The sequence below is a fragment of the Bicyclus anynana genome, chromosome 10 (assembly GCF_947172395.1).
Source record: "Bicyclus anynana chromosome 10, ilBicAnyn1.1, whole genome shotgun sequence".
Classification (NCBI taxonomy): domain Eukaryota; kingdom Metazoa; phylum Arthropoda; class Insecta; order Lepidoptera; family Nymphalidae; genus Bicyclus; species Bicyclus anynana.
This window is the reverse complement of record NC_069092.1, coordinates 3872700-3890966: the sequence shown is the minus strand read 5'-3', so window position 1 is coordinate 3890966 and position 18267 is coordinate 3872700. Positions and strand designations below refer to the sequence as shown.

Sequence of the window (18267 nt, the reverse complement as noted above, 5' to 3'; positions counted from 1 at the left end):
ACGTTGTCCTGCCAATGACCACTTTCTATATAAAGCTGCATAAAAAATTAGAATAATATGCATGACGTAACTGTCAAACTTTCCACGAATGATGTGGAACGATATGGCGCTTACACCCACAATGCAGCTCCAACTACTTAGGATACCATTTACATTTATTAAGGATACCATTTGTGTCCCTGACACAAATGTTTTTTCAAGTATATCTACATGCCTCATTCTCTGGGATGTTAAAATACGAAAATATTAATCTTTTTTGGTTAAACATACAAGTTTTTATATATTTCATTGTTAAAACTTTCTTTCGGGCATGATGGTGCCTGTAACAGAAGGCCTCACTCTTCCATAGCCAACATAACATCTGTATGTATTTAAATTTATTCTATATCTTAAAAGTTTTAGGATTTTAACATATGCGGTGTTATTAGACTCATCTCAGTAGAAGTGTCATTGGGTTTATATGCCGGATTTCCCGTTATTTTTAATTCAACAGTCTGATTTATTAATTTTTTCATTTTACTATTTATGGTGTATATATTTTTTTGATAAATCACAACAATCACTAATTGGCCTTCGTTTTATGTTTAATTAATATTAACACTGTACCTACATTTATTGCTGCTGTATTTCTTATCCTTGACACTTGAATCAATGTTACAAAATCATTTAATAGTTCCGTTAACTAATGTCGTAAATATAACCGAAACGATTTTTACATTGCAGTTAAAATAAATTTCTTTTGCCCAGTGTTACAATTACCGACGGCGCAAATGCTAAAATATGACCCTTTGTGTTCAGTTTAAGTCCCTATAAAGTTTTAATCTCGTCGTAAGGATTCCATTCTAAGAAACCGAATCAAAGCATTCAGTTATCGGTGTCTGCGAGGTATGAAAACCCCATAAAATTCATTACTACTACTATAACTATACTATAAGTAGATGACTTTCCAGTAGCGGGCACATCATAGATACAATAATGCATCACTTATTCTGAAGGTTCACTACGAACCTGTTTTTGAGAAAGAATTTTCCGTTTTATACAATTTTTACGTATAATGAATGCATACCTAAATTGACTTTGACCTAGACCTTAGTCATTGTGCTCGCCACTGGACTGAATCCTCTGAACTTATTTAGTGAATTATTAAAAGACAAAATAAAAAATAATCTTTACGCAAAATAACTCATTTCATGTCCAATAAGAAACATATTCTATGCGAGTAGTTGTGTTGAAAACTGAAAAAGATATTTTACGAGTAAAAGTAAGCCGCAATTTCACCAATCACGTTTTGCATTAAAAACAACACTAAATGTTGTCTGCCAAAAAAATATATTAAAGTTAGTTTAGCAACAAGCACAACGACTTAAGTTAAAAATCTTTTGATGGATCGTTATTAGAGTTTTCCATGAGTCGACAACAGTAAAAATCAAGTCTTGGCTATACTGATGGCCTTGATGGCCTAGTGGCAAGCTTCGAATCATGAGGTCGTGGGTTCCAGTCCTGTACTGGGTCGGGCTATAAAAATTGCGCTTTTCTTTCTTACAAGAAATTATTAGTTGGGCAGTTGGTGGTGTAACACCAATTTGGTCATTATTATTATCTTATATGGATGTCATTCTGTACTTGGCATTTAAGTTGGGATCAGCGTTTTTCCATTCCGATGTCTTAACCATCTAAGACATCGTCAGCACTGCTCAAAGACCTCCTCCATCTTCCAATGAAAGTCCCATTAAAATGATGATGGATGATGATGAATTAATGTAGGTTGATAAAGCAAGGCATGCACCAGAGAATTTTTCTAAAATTATAATTGCCAACAGTGTCTACATGGCCTTAAAAAAACGACCGACCGCTTTCGCGTGATTGGACGTTTTGCATTGTAGTAAAAAGTGTTGTTCATCGAATGTTTTCTATGTACACTTGATATTTTTTACCGCATTCACTTTCTGGCGGTGTCAATGTGACCATTATGTTGAAAGTGAGATTTTGGAAGCGATCAGTGTATTATTATAATCCCACAAGTATCACCTGTATCTTCTACAAGTAGGTAGAGATTACCTATATCCACAACTAACTGACCCCTGAGCAAAGAAAGTTATTTATTCCTTAAGAATAAGAAAAAAAAATACTGATGTACTCGTAGGCCGGCGATTTCACTAGGTTTTCGGGTACATCTCGTTCCCGTGGCAATATTGGGATAAATAATGACTGTGCATTATTCCGGACTATTATTAATCTCTTTGTGACAAATTTAATTTATAATCTAAGCAAAAGTTTTAAAACCTTTATTAGTAACTAATGAGTATTAATCTTTAAGTATACATATATATTATAAACTGGCGGATGCCCGCGACTTCGTCGACCTGGAAACACACAGCACGTATTAACCCGCTTTTTGAACCACTGTGACTATTGTGGAACACCCCATTTAAATTCGTTGCTTAGTTTAAAATACCTAAGCGTACAATTGCAAGCATTATAAAATATTCTATTATTTATTTTTTTCATTTCTTATAATAGATAGTGACTACCTAAAAAAAAATATTTACGAGCAAACCTGTGAAGAGAAATGATAATCTGATCCTTCCGAAAATTTTACTCTGTATAGTGGATTGACACTTCATAATGCAACCGCGTCATAAGGCCAAGGCTACATTATGCTGCGAAGCGTTTTGCAATACGTATAGGCGATCAAAATAAACTCCGAGCTTCACTATACGTTTCGGTTTGTCGGTCGTAACAGTATGTTATCGTGTTAATTTTTAAATCTTAATAGATTTCATTTTTATTGCATTGCTAAATTGGAGGAAACATCGTGAGGAAACCTGCATACCTGAGAAATTTCTCAATTCTCTATGATTATTCTGCCAATCCTCGTTTGGCCAAAGGCCTAATCCCTCTAATACTGATAGGAGACGAGAAGAGACTCGATCTCAACAATGAGCCGAATATGGGTTGTAAATAATAATGATGATTGGTAAATTTATTAACTTGCGAATTGATTCGATATATTAGTTAAAAAAACTGTATTTTATATTGTCCTGCCGTTTCTAACACATCCATTGTAAAATTTCGTCTGTACAGTGTGTACGTCTACTGCTGGATTTTTGTAAGGGCCCTCGTTTAATGTCATCAGTAGTACTAGTGAAGGGGTCAACTAAAACTGCATTTTCCGCTGCGGGGTCCCCAACGTCAATGTATACACGATCTTAACTGATAGATATGTGATGCGTGCAAGTCACGTGCGAATGGTTTCGGTGTATCAGTTTAAAGTTAACGGTGTATTGTATTGTACTGATTAACATAGACTGAACTCTCTATTCATCTGACTACAGGTCAATTTACTTCGTTTAAAATTTACATTTTGTTTGTAAATAATAGTACTTTTGGACCCCAACGTCCATCGGCTCTTCGAACTATGTGGCCTGCCCATTGCCACTTCAGTTTCGCGACTCGCTGAGCTATGTCAGTGACTTTGGTTCGTCTGCGGATCTCCTCATTTTTGATTCGATTACGCAGAGAAACTCCAAGTATAGCTCGCTCCATAAGTTTTACTATAAAATCATAATCAATCAGCTTATTAAAAGGGTTTAATATTGTGCCAATTATGTCCCTGTAAAAAGTGGATTTGGAGATTAAACTTGCGGGTTCCAATGCGGGTTAGCGGACTTTGAACGTTAGTTTGTAAGGATTACCATTAAATGTTAAAGATTATGACTGATACAATGATTTACGGCGCTCTGAAGACATCAGAATATTTTTCACAGCAGTCGGGTTTTATATTTTCAAATTATTTTTTATACTTAATAATTATTAGCTAAACCATTGAGGCTTTTATATATTAAACATATGACTAGGTATTTAGTTCTATAAGTAACCTATGATCGTAACACGATACTAAAACGTCTATACTCTATATACTACATATTTCTATGTAGTTACCTATCACTTGAGCCGTGATAGCCTAGTGGATATAACCTCTGCCTCTGATTCCGGAGGGCGTAGGTTCGAATCCGGTCCGGGGCATGCACCTCCAACTTTTCAGTTGTGTGCATTTTAAGAAATTAAATATCACGTGTCTCAAACGGTGAAGGAAAACATCGTGAGGAAACCTACACACCAGAGAATTTTCTTAATTCTCTGCGTGTGTGACGTCTGCCAATTCGCATTGGGCCAGCGTGGTGGACTATTGGCCTAACCCCTCTCATTCTGAGACGAGACTCGAGCTCAGCAGTGAGCCGAATATGGGTTGATAATGATGATGACCTATCACTTATTCACGTTTGCTGCAATTAAAATGCTAACTTTACACTTACCTAGATATCTAATGTTTTGTTTGTTTCACAATCGTACAACGTTTGCATTTTCGACTATATTTAATGAAATTATAACATGGTTCAAGTTAATACCAAACTATGTAAAAGTCGCAAAAACCGTCACAATTCATTATAATTATAAGCAATAAATATTCATCGAATCAACTAGTCCTGTTGGTACAATGTATTATATTAATACACAATGAGTATATTGACATTACAAGACACGCTGTCAGCCTTCCAGTGGAACCGGAAATGTTTGGCATACATTCCCAAGCCTGCGCTTGCGTCACCAATCACGATCGCCGGTTCGTCTCGTCACTGCCGCGTGTACATAATTAATTAGTTAATTTGAGTTTGCAGAATATTCACCAACATTAAATATTCTATTAACAGCCAGTTCAGTGGTTAGCCTATATGGTTTTGGATCGCAAGATCCTCCTTAACAACCCATATTCGGCTCAATGTTGGACACGATTCTCCTCTCAGAATGAGAAGGGTTAGGCTTTAGCTTTAGTCGTCCACGCTGGCTCAATGTGGATTTTCAGACTTTACACACGTAGAGAATTAAAAAAAATCTCAGGTATGCAGGTTTTTCCTCACGATGTTTTTCTTCACCGTTTGAGATAGATGATATTTAATTACTTAAAGCACATTACTGAAAAGTTAAAGGTGCATGTCCCGGACCGAATTCGAACCTACGTCTTCCGAATCTAAAGCAGAGGTCATATGCACAAAAATTCTGTCTGGTGTTGGGAAGTTGGCGGTGCTAGACCACCGTACCTCGGAGAGCACATTAAGCCGTTGGAAAAGCATGGATGTGGATATGGAAGTACTTATGTTTTATAATTGGTCTTAAGTTATTAGCTTGTTATTAGATTGCTCTACTTACCGTGAGAGACTTTCATGACTATAAATAGTCTCTTTATAAGTAGGTACAAAGTAATTATAATTGATCTAAAGACGTACAGACGATTACGTTTGAATTTATAAGTAAAAATATGATTTCGTGAATATGTAAGATAGGTCTAATCATAATTTTCATTTTGTTCGCTTCGATAATGACATAATTAAAAGAAGGAATCGACTTTGGTTCAAATGTGGTTTAATGCTATGTTGCCAATTCGCGTATGGTCCAAAATGAATTGAACTATAATTTTATGTACTAATTAGAATAGGAATAAGTTATAACCGTTATCAACAAACAAAGTGAAGTTACTTTCTTACTTACTACCTATATAAAGAACTTAAAATGTGGACATTTTACATCACGTAGCATCAAGTCGGTATGTAGGTATGTTCCTACATTAAATTGGATGTATTTACCGTAAAATTAAAGTCTGTCTCTGACAAAGTATTGAAAGCATAACATAATTAAACCTAATTAATTGTAATATAGAGTAGGTACTATAAAATTACAAATCAACCACATATGTCAAAACTCGCCGACAACGTCTTCCGTGAAAAGATTTATATCATGTTACTCTAAATAAGCACAGTGTTTTTATTGCGAATTTTATTATGCTATGCTATTCGCGCATAATTAATACCTACTTGTGAAATACGTAGGAATTTGTAGATTAGGTATTTCATTAATTAATAATGAAGCTAAGTGATAAATTCTTCGATAGATAAAAAGCACAGTTTTGTAAGTTTAATTCGTAAACCAAAATGAAGTATGTATATCTGTAGGTTTGGGTTTCTCTCTCTGGGGTTGGGGTCTCTTTCTGGATAAAACTAGAAGAAGAAATATTTAATTGCATACAAAAATAAATAAAAAACATTAAAATATAATAATTTAAACTAAGAACTAGCGTGCAAAGGCAGCTATAACTAATCCGTTAACTAATCTCTCGTGTAACCAGGCAACCCCTGGCGAGAGGATTTAAAGAGCTAGATCTAGATGCTAACATATTTTACCAATGTATTTAGCAATAGTATTATAAAAACATCAATAGAATTACAAGTATCGAGTATAACGCTTCTTTACCAGTCGTGTACCAAATATGGAACGAATAAAAATATGAATTCTCCCATTTTAATTGCAATTTGAAATTACCGTACCTAATACATTTAATCTAACATGAAAAGTTATATAAATAAATCATTTTTATTTGAATGTTTAATTTTGTGAGTTTTTCTCGACAGGAAGGTAGGTATTTCAAATCTGCGGTAGTAAAAATTCAATTTTAAATTCATTTCATTATCATCATCATTTTCAACCCATATTCGGCTCACTGCTAAGCTCGAGTCTCCTCACAGAATGAGAGGGGTTAGGCCAAGTCCACCACGCTGGCCCAATGCGGATTGGCAGACTTCACACACGTAGAGAATTAAGAAATTTCTCTGGTGTGCAGGTTTCGTCACGATGTTTTTCCTTCACCGTTTGAGACACGTGATATTGAATTTCTTAAAATGCACACAAATGAAAAGTTGGAGGTTCATCAGGTTTACGAATTCATTTATTTCAATTGAAATTGAATTGAAGCAAAGTTTACAAACACTTATGAAACATCAAGTTTGTCTGTTTTTAACGACGGTTTGTAAAGCAGATCCTACTGAGAAGATAACTTAGAAGTTGCTCTTTTGATCTGTTTAATTAAATTATTATCATTTACAATATGATTTAATAAATTATTAGACTTAATTTACAAATTATTAATACTTCTATTTCCTATATGAACATGGAAGCCGGTCTACTATCTCCATCATCCTTGTTATTTCAAGTAATTCATTAATCGTATAAGTTACTGAAACACTTTTGACGCTTTAAATTAACGAAATTAGAATGTTTATTACCTGCTAATTCTTAGTTTTTTATTACACTCTTATGTAAAGCATTTGCTTAAAATGCATAATTAATGCATTTACTTAAATTTCATGGAGATTTTAACATCTTGTGACCATTAAATCTGTTCACACTTGAGTGTATATTTTCACGTTTGCTTTACGAATGTGTTTAATATATTTGTAAAGATAAATGTTACCGTTAATGACGAATGTTTGTTTGTTCATTTCATTTTATGTATCAATAAAGAGCGAGAAGAATAATAATTTAAATTAATGAACGCTTAGGTAACAATATTTCACTTTTCACGAAAATCTATCTATACCGGAGTTCCGCAATATTTTTTGCGATAGTCAATCTATATACAGGAGTTTCCCAATATTTTTTGCACTAGCAATTACATCGGAATACGCAGATATTTCTAAACAATTTTAAGTGAATAAATGTAAGCTGTGTCATAAATATGATTTTACTGATTTATTGTCATTTTGTTAACAGCTCTCGGAAGAGGTGCAGAGGAAACAAAGCGAGTACCAGAAGTGCTTGGAGTCCTACAAGCAAATGAGGGCGAAGTTCGAAGAGAATTATCTTAAATGTAAGTATCCACTTACTTCGATACTTAGAAGAAGAAGAAAAGAAGAAATACTTTATTGCACACAAAAATACAATTATAAATTAAAACAATAAAAAGATAAATTAAACTTAGCATGCAAAGGCGGCCTTATTACTAAAAGTAATCTCCACCAGGCAACCCCTGACGAGAGAACTTGCGAAGAAAGAGCTTATAATAATAGTCACAGAAATAGCTTTATGACAACCTTTCGCCCTTAAAGTCTGAAGAGCTAGGTACCACCATTAGCTAAATGTTAAAGAAATTTAGCTGAGGACACTATCTAATGTGGAGCTTTGCTACCTGTAATGACATAGCAACTATGTCATCAAAACTTCATAGTTGCTATGTAGGTCTAGGGAAAGAATATAAATAGGGAACTAAAGCTAACATAGCCCAATACCTATACAAATCATGCCCACGTGGAATGGTGTCAAGGATACTGGACTACTTCCGCCCTGGACAGCCAGGCTGATCCTTTGCCCAAAAAATGTAAGTATGTATGCGCAATAAATGTATAGCCCTTTTGTCACCAGTCGAGGCAACAAGCCGCGGTGAAATGAATCAGTGTTTTTTGGCACTGCGACTCCATCGCCCAAGGGTCTCCAGGGCAAAAGGAATAAATATGTAATACTCAATCAGAAAGGCCTACTTGTGCCTTTCAGCTTTTTCTGCTGCGGCTCCCGGTCTTGACTCTGTGTCTGATTTACTGATTATTCTTGACGATACGATTTGCCCAGAAATATTTAAAGTGGCAAAAGTCCTTTTTATTTTTAGTAGAGGTGGGTATAGTTGCCAACCATACTTACCAATGGAAGCTGCATGATCTAAATTCCTTCTTTCTTTCTTTTTTCTTCTTCTTTCAAAACTACAAATGCCGGGGCATCACCGGCTTCCGCTTTATTACTTCACCCGAGAGCAAATACATGGTTAACCTTCGCCCCGACAATTGACTTTTAAACGCCATTTCTCTTTCACATTCAATCCATTAGCCCATGGCACTCATATTTCATTTCCATTACGTCGGCCGGTGAACACAACGCGTCGCCCACGCTGATTGCCGGCCAATTGTTCCAGCTCAAACACCCAGGTGCTAATATGCACTGCAATCGGCGCACATGAAAACATTTACGTCTATAAACTGCGTTACACACGTTTGCACATCTAAATAAATTCAAAATTCATTTATTTCAATTAGGCTCAGTTTACAAGTAATTTTGATACGTCAGTTAACTATTTATAAAGGTTCTACCACCGGTTCGGAAGGCAAGGTCTGCTGAGAAGAAACCGGCAAGAAACTCAACAGTTGCCCTTTTAAAAAAATCATACGATATTATAATTTACAATTGATGACAACATTACAATTTCTTATAGTTTTACTTCCTGTGTGAAGGTGGAAGCTGATCCAATGGCCACCAAGCATCTTTATCATTGAGGAACTCATCAATGGTGTAGTAACCTCGACTAAGTAAATGTTTTTTGACACATTGCTTAAAGCTATGCATTGGCAGGTCCATCACAGTCCTGGGGATATTGTTATCTAACGGTAAGCCGTGGTAATATTTGACTCTGTAGCTATATTATTTCTTCTGTGAGGGCCTTTTCCAATAGCATAGCGTGCCTTGGAGAGGCCCTATATCAAAATTAGTTGCGAGCCCCAATGAGGGGTAAAAATTTCTCACAAAAGAAACAAAAATGCTAGCTTTAAATAAATATGAAAGTGAGTTAACTTTTGTGGGATGTTTCCCAGTTTCCAGGAAAAAAGATATTTTACCTACTATATTTTTGCTTTTACACATAAGGGGCCCTGTAATTCGGGGGCTCCGTATCATTGATACGGCTGATACAGCGGTACGCCCCTGACCTTTTCCGCACTTGATCAGGTTGCACGTTATGCATGGATCCGCTTGGAGCTTAGAAGCCTATCATTGTACTTGTACGATGGCTTGACGTACTAATATAGCTTTTATAAATTCTGTGTTACCCATTTCCTGCACAGTAAAGAGGCCGGACTTATCATCGAGAGGTGGTAGTTCGACCCTCACTCGCTGGACTATTGTGGTACGACAATAGTCCACTCCTAACACAGTTTTTTTTAACTAATTGGAGGGGAACGAGATTCTTATAAAATATTATTGTATTATGGTTTCTGATATATGGATTTCATGAATAGAAGTACAGTTTGTAACATGTAGTATTATGCGCATTCACTCTTGAACGTTTGCCGCGATTCACGATAATAGTACGTATTATGAACGTCTTACAGGCGACTGTCACTGTACCCATGCTATCTGAAAAACACTTTAGGTGTCACTTTGCGGTAGTTTATCATATTTGTATTTGCAATTAAATATTGTAGTCAACATCTTCTGAGGATGCTCTGGTTTTGTAGTGAAAAGTAAATGTACAAAGAAGATTTTCGGGGATAATAGCAAAATAAATCAATTATTATTGTTATTCACTGTTCATGATGGATTGTTACGAAAAATACCAGTTGCTAATAAAACTAAAGCTCTTGAGTTATAGAGACCTTGATAAAAATACCGGTTGGTGGCTGCACGTGTACCACTGGCTTTAAATCAAACCTGCCCACAATTTGGCGTAGGGTAACCGAGCCAAATATCGGCCCTTTACACATTTTTTTATAGTAATTAAACACAGACTATATTCAAAATCAAAAACCATTTATTTCAAGTTGGCTCAGTTTACAAGCACTTTTGACACGTCAGTTGACTATTTGTAAAGAGTAATCTACCACCGGTTCGAAAGGCTACTGAGAAGAAACCGGCAAATAACTCAACAGTTGCTCAAAATCATACAGTATTATAATTTATAATTATTGGCAACATAACAATTTCTTATAGTTTTACTTGCTGTGTGAAGGTGGAAGATGATCGAATTTATTTATTTATTTATCGTACAAAAGCGTCATAGACTACAGTTAATAATGAATGACCTCTAATCGCCTTTATTTATAAGGAACTCATCAATTTTAACACATTGCTTAAAGCTATGCATTGGCAGGTCCATCACAGTCTTGGGGATTTTGTTATATTATAGGAGCTGTGACGTGTACAAGGTTCCTAACTAGATATGCTATTATACGCAAAAATTTGACAAAATTCCAATACGGGTCTGAAATTAAGTAATGATAATTTAGATTGTGTCTCTATTCGATTGTTAGACGTTTTTCGAGGTGAGACATAAAAAAATCCAATACCAAAATCTACGCACGTGTACCACTGGCCTTAAATCAAACCTGCCCACAAATCGGCGTACATTAACTCGGAGATATCGGCCAGACCGCACCAGTCTCAGCTTAACTGGCGCCAGCGGGACGTAATTTCGCAAAAGCAAACCTATTTATCAGTACACATGCGAACTCGAGTAGCAAGATTATACGTGCAATTATTCACGCTATTTTAAACACTTCCCATTTCACGTACAGGCCATTTTAGTGTGCACGTCCCGAGTCCGTGCCCTATGAGTGGTGTGACCATAAATTTTTGCCTCAAAGCGGGACATTCGACTGTAATAGACTATAGCGTCGCTATTCGGGTGCGTTTTAAAAGGCGTTATACTTCAAAATTGATATCGTTGTATAAACAAAGATAAGTTAGTATCATCGTTTGTAGAGATAGATTAAAGGCGTTATAAAGAAAGATAGAAAGATAGAAAGCTTTTCTAAAGATAGAAAATAATTTTATTAATTTTGTAATTTTATAAATGCTGAACGTTTGTTAGCTCATGATCCATTCAACATAGGGAAACACACTACAGTAGGCAACAAGTATGGAGTTTGGATCGTGGTTTAATTTGGATCCTCAATTGATTAAATATGAAACTTAATTTTTAAAAATTACTTTTTATATGTATATTATCTATACTTAATATTAATAAGCTAAAGAGTTTGTTTGTTTGTTTGTTTGACTGAACGCGCTAATATCAGGAAGTACTGGTCCGATTTGAAAAATTATTTCAGTGTTAGATAGTCCATTTAACGACGAAGGCTATAGGCTATATATTATTCCCATATTCTTGCAGGAACGGGAACCACGCGGGTGAAACCTTGCGGCGTCAGCTAGTATTATATAAATATAAAAGTTGTTTCTGGTAGACGCTTAGCTTCGATCTTTGATCTTTATCAAGACTCTTCGAAAACTGCTCTTTCCCTCCAAACAGGTGAATACACTGTGAATGTGTTAGGTCTCAATCATTCATCCAAATAAGACTGTCTCTACTAAAGCAGCATTTATGGCCACGTCATCCTTAATGCTGCTTTAAATGCATTCATACAAATTGCGTGCGAGAGCTGTTTCATCAATGATTTTTTGATGTCATTGCACTCGGTGTCCGTTCATACGCCACTTTACAATGTTTATAGCGTTTACGCGATTATGGAAAATGTATAACTAACTTGACATTTACGCACCGTTAGAACCGTTTCAGCTTTATTAGGTCACGTACGCAATGACTAAGCACCGTATGCGCTATTCGGCAATTCGGTGGCTTTCAGATAATGAATATCACCGAACTAATTGGCATATTTTAATGAGCCGTGATAGCCCAGTGGATGACCCCTGCATCTGATTCCGGAGGGTATAGGTTCGAATCCGGTTTGGGGCATGCACCTCCAATTTTTCAGTTATGTGCTTTTTGAGAAATTAAATATCACGTGTCTCAGACGGTGAAGGAAAAACATCGTGAGGAAACCTGCATACCTGAGAATTTTCTTAATTCACTACGTTAAGTCTGAGAATCCGCATTTGGCCAGCGTGGTGTTTGGCCTAACCCCTTCTCATTCTGAGAACAGGCTCGAGCTCAGCAGTGAGCCGAATGATACCTAATAATAATGATGATGAATGAATATAAATAAGAATAAGGAATATTTCTTCATCCTTGCCATTAAACTAGTTAAACCCATATAGCTGGCCCCTAAGGTAACTTAGGGGCCAGTGGAATAGTTTCTTTATCTATGGCGAGGCTAGATCCATTATGGACCTTAACTTGACATCGACTTTGCGAGGCATCTCAATAGTTGAAGGAGCCTGAATTCACTACCAGTTTTTGAGAATAGGTTTTATCACAAGCCAACAATGCTCCGCGGTTTCAGATTTTTGTAAATATTTTCTTTTAATCTACGAAAAAGTTGCTTAACTAGTTTGATTTCCTTTTCAGGTCCAACCAGCAGAGGCGGTCGTAAGTTGGACGAGACGCGCGACAAATACGGCAAGGCATGCCGTCGCTTGCACAGAGCACACAACGAGTATGTGCTGCTGCTGGCCGAGGCGACGGAGTGCGAGCGAGCCCTGCGCACCGCCTCGCTGCCGGCGCTGTTGGACCAGCAGAGGAGGCAGGGTGAAGCCACGGCTTCCTCATGGTAAGGTGTTGCCTGGCAGTAATTTTATAGCAATAATTGACAAAACTATAGGCCTATTGTAATATCCTGAATACTCTCCAAGAGCATGGAGCAAAAATTAAACTCTAAGCTTCTTGCATATCGTAAGTGCATTGATCCCCTTTCTGAACTTCCTTTACGAAACCCGGTTTCGTAAAGAAAAGTCAGCTGGAGGTCTTCTTTTGTATGCAACTCATGTTTGGGGTGAGGCAATAGACAAGCACGGGGAGGCCTTTGCTATTGACATATCTAATACATTTGACGTACCTTATTACAAGTTTGTATTTTCACATACATACTAGTAATTTCTGTTTGATCTGTAAGGTTTTACAGAAAAAAACGGAAATTTGAAATTTTCATTTGTCTTAGGAAAGGAATCCTGGTTGAAGTGGTCCAGAGGTCAGACTTCAGCACGGACAAGTTCAGGGAGATTCAGTCTAAAGTAGAGTCAACCGTTCAGAACCTGAGGCCGCAAGACGAGTACAAAGAATTCATGGAGAAGTACAAGTAAGATTAACATAGACGTTATTAAGACTTGCACAGAATTGCTTAAAAAATAAATTTATTTGAATATACTTGAGGATTGTGACATGAAAAAACATCTTAAATAAAATTTTGGGAAAATATTGTTTGATGTGAGAAAAAAATTACGTGTCCCCTGATTGTGTAATCGTTTGTTGACGAATTGCTTTCCACTATAGAAATGATTTTAATTTTTGATGTCAAAACAATCTTGGTAAAAGCTAAAAAGGCTTTTGGGGATTTGCTTTTCACCAAGTTACATATTATAACCGAATTATTATTTTCAGATCACCCCCTTCAACTCCAATTACCTTTAACTTCGACGAGAGTCTTGTTGAAGATACAAGCGGCAAACTTCAACCAAACCAGCTCACAGTTGACAACCTTACAGTGGAGTGGTTAAAGGAAAAGTTAACCGAACTGGAGTCCAGTTTACAGGAGAACAGGGAGAAACAGACAGCTTTACAGGGACCCGAAATCATTGGAAATGGTGTTTGTAAAAATAATAATACAGGGATGACGAATGGTGTTAATGGGATAGATAGGTGAGTCAAAATTATAAATGTATAAAAGGCAACCGTTAGTGACTGATCTGTCATCACTCAGCTCAAACCACTGAAAGGATCGCGCTGGAATTTAGCACGCAGATAGCAGTAGGTAATTATAACTTAGGCCTCCGTAACGAAAAGATTTTCTGAAATCTACTACTCTATGTGGAGTTGTCACAGAACATGCGATGATTAAGGACTACAAATATGATTGGTGAAGAGGATTCCGAATACTTAATCGATTTTTAACATAGACTTTGCAGTTGACTATTTTGTAGAATTTAAATAAACGATGTCTTTTTATTTCTCAACATTTTCGAAGATTGATGTAATTTAACTATTGATCATCAGTGATTCAATAGGAAAACCAAATGTCTCAATATTTATAATCAAGGAAAATCGATACAATATGTTACGTGTAGCAGAATTTACATTTATCTCAATCATGGTCCTTGACATCTTACATATTCGTATTAGTCACAAAAAACAAGCCTACTTATTTATTCAATATTAACATGGTATTTCAGTATATTTTATGAACCACTTCTTACTCTTCCAGGCATTCACCGCCACCAATTCCGGTAACAACACCTGAGCCGATGAAGTTGCTGGAACTAAGAGTGTCTGAACGCAAATGCGCCAAACAAGCTGAAATGATTCGAGCAGCTTTAGCAGAGTTGGGTTGTGAAGAAGCACCTAGTGGCTGTCCCGATCTATCCGCAGAAGTTGTAGGCGTCGATAGTCTGGATGGCAGCTCACCAGATCATCAGGTATATTTGTTTTTCAATGACAAGCATTGGCGAATCTAAGATTATTTCCTAGGATGGACATGGCCCCCGCCATCAAGCCTGTTATTAGTATCAAATTAGCCCAGAATCCTAGGGTGGGCACAGGTCCAGTGACGATGCAGTCTATGAAAGCGAGCTTATTTGGAATAGGTACAATTTAATTTTACCCATACTCTTGATGGTATGAATTCATTCTTAGAAAATAATGGAGAACAAGCTATCACACATTACGTTGTGGGAATTGAAACAGGGTTTCCTTACAAAAGAGAGATCGATATTAGGTACTTATTCCTAAGCATTATTTTATAAATAGCTCTAAAATTATACCGTATTGTATTATTCCGTATTAGAGTCATATCAGATATTATTCATTTGATAATTCTAGCCCATGGAGATTTAGTGGCCAATTAGTTCAGTATTAGTTGACTATGACGATATGAAAACGAAAATAGTATTACAATGACATAATGCAATTGTAGATTCTGAATGATTTGTTTAGGTCACTTTATCTCATAATCTTAAGGTCGAAACTTTAAGCGGCAAGTCTTTTGATATTATAATATTATCTTGTGTAACGTTATACGTAACTACCTAGCTACCTTTTAAATCAGGCACTTTTGAGAGACTCGTTGCTTGTTCGATAAAATCGATAGCACTGTCACATTACAAGCAGATAATGGACCAAATTAATTCATTCGAAAGTAAAGAGTCCTAAGATAAATTGAAGGATTTACATTAGTATAAAAAGTACGTCACTAAGGATGAAACAGTAATTTCACAGAATGTTATTTAAGTCTGACCAAGTAAATAGTAATTTTTGTAAAACAAATTGGTAGTTTTGTGGTTATAAAAGTTAAAACTAGGCATTGAATTGTCAGGACGGCGCGTCACTCGGCTCGAAAGCGTCGATGGATACTTTGCGGTTGCACCTGCATTCTATCATACCACCAAAGCCGTTCTTCAGACTATTCACGCGTCCCTTCCGACGCAAATCCGTTCCATCAAGCCCGGCGTTACCGCCAAAAACGTACAGAAGCAGCAGCGAAGGACCCTCAGACTCGGTAAAATTGTTGTCGACGCTCCGGAAACAGAGAGTGGTTTTGAAAAGGCGTTTCCGCAAACGCTTAGATGTCTATGTTCAATGTAAAGTGCAGAGTGATGTGTTTAAGAAGCGGAGAAAGATCCGCTGTAAATGTCCTAACCGCGTGGTGAGTGCCACTAACCAAACGATATTCGCACGCATGTCACGTCTAACATGCATGATGACGACGATTAGGTAATTCCAGTTCTCTGAGGAATTATGTTGAACTGTAGGAGCAATCATCAGGAGCTTCTCAATGTCTTCTATTTGTTCTTGTTTTGGTTAGTATTTCAACTTGTTCCCACGATGAAGATTTTCCGATCGATCGCAGTTTCAAGAAAGAGATAGGCATTTTTCGATTCATCATTATTATCGACGTTATAATATATGTAGTTTGAGAACCACCTTTGGCTGAAGCGATGTTTTTCTTCAACTATTAATTTACTAACCTAAACCTTTAAAGAGTATGTTAAAAAGTTAGCAAAAACAATACTATGTACCACATACATAGTTCTTAGTCCAATAGATTTCAATTACATACCTACTTAAGTTTTCCAAAATGCACATGTGGAAAACCTTTTTACGTACGTGCGCTGCGTTTCCCGAATTTCTATTTTCGTATTTCAGTCGGCGTACTGACGAACTTCACACCGGAATATGGCTTCATATAAAATTAAAATAGCATCGGTTCGCTCTAAAACTCGATTTCAAAATCAAGGTGAAGACGCTTGAGTCGTTCCAGAAATGTTTCTCGAGTGCGTCGTGCGTGTCAGTGGGAGATTTCCTTCAAGTTCAGACAATTGCGGAAAGTCGTTGGTCATCTACAAAATGATACATCGGTGATTTTGGTTTAAACTCTTTCTGGAATAATGGATCCCTTTGAAATGTATATAACGCAAGCGGATTTGTTGCCGCCGATACCGATACCGCGGCGGAAGAAGAGGTTGAAACAATTGCAGTTGGAACTTGAATTGGAACTCGAGAGAGACGGTGTATGTCACGCTTTTGCTGTGGTTTGATTTTTAACCAACGTGTTCTGTGCATGGTTTATGATACTAATTATACAATTGTTTTGTAAAGTGTTCCTTTTATAAAAAAATATGAAAAGTTAAATCGTATTTTACGATATAAAATAAGTAGGTACTAGGTTCACGTTAATATCTTCTTACAACATACCCAAAGAGCAGTTGTAATGAATACGTATATTTTTTCAAAGTTTTCCTGATATCATCAAACTATTTTAGTGAAGAATAAATTAACGCACCGGCTTAGGAATTATAAGCACTGCACCAGCCTACGCACATGAAAATGTGTCATTATTAAATGTAACATCAGTTAGTCATCTCCTTCTTTCTTATGTCAACAGGTCAGTGTGAGTGAGACAGAGCGGTCACTGGTCGACCAGGAATGGTTTCATGGGGTGCTACCGAGAGAGGAGGTGGTACGCTTGTTGAGGGCGGATGGAGATTACCTGGTGCGGGAAACGACGAGGAATCACGCCAGGCAACTAGTCCTGTCCGTGTGTTGGGGGCAACACAAACACTTTATTGTACAGACCACGCCAGAGGTAAGAAATATTTGATTAAAATAAATCATGGCATAAAAAGGAAACTAATGTTCTTGTCAAGTAGGCTTGACCTTTGAAACTTCACAATTGTCTGCCTGTAGTGTACACTAGTGTGTCTACTACCTTTTCAGAAAATAGGTACATTCTACTGAGAAGAGCCGTCGCGAAACTCAGCAGTTTCGTATTAAATTAAATTATATTAGCGGTTACCGGTTGCGTGATCCAATGAACTCCAAGTCACTTTTATATCAATGATCCTTATCAGTCAGAAATTTGTCGATAGCACTAACTTATTTTAATTTCTAGATTGTTTTAAAAACTCAAGATAAACATTAAAGATTGCTTCTAGTTTGGTGACCTCTATTATAATCAACCAATCCCCTACGTCGATTTCAACATAAGAATATTTTCCAGGGTCACTACAGATTCGAAGGAGCAGCTTTCCCGTCAGTAGCAGAACTGATAGCGTGGCAGAGAGCGAGCGGCGTGCCCGTCACTGCGCGCTCAGGAGCTTTGCTGAGACGAGCTGTGCCACGGGAGACGTGGGAACTTAACAATGACCACGTGCAGCTTTTGGATAAGATTGGGCGGGTAAGTAACATCATCAGCAGCCGATGGTCGTTCACTGCTAGACATACTCTCTTTTTGG

General features: G+C 36.8%; 1 protein-coding gene across 3 annotated transcripts in view; it reads left to right on the top strand.

Annotated features, from left to right (window-relative positions):
- The window catches only part of LOC112049740 (tyrosine-protein kinase Fer), a 65268-nt gene that overhangs the window by 41460 nt on the left and 5541 nt on the right, over positions 1-18267 (top strand). The window contains exons 3-10 of one of the 3 annotated variants that reach the window (XM_024087758.2): positions 7603-7699; positions 12893-13094; positions 13482-13619; positions 13922-14179; positions 14742-14952; positions 15849-16031; positions 17418-17618; positions 18033-18209. In XM_024087758.2, coding sequence (XP_023943526.1) covers positions 7603-7699; positions 12893-13094; positions 13482-13619; positions 13922-14179; positions 14742-14952; positions 15849-16031; positions 17418-17618; positions 18033-18209 — 1467 coding nt within the window. Of the gene's footprint in view, positions 1-7602; positions 7700-12892; positions 13095-13481; positions 13620-13921; positions 14180-14741; positions 14953-15848; positions 16032-16084; positions 17044-17417; positions 17619-18032; positions 18210-18267 lie in introns of those variants that run through there. The other 2 variants (XM_024087767.2, XM_024087783.2) reach the window with 2 other exon arrangements.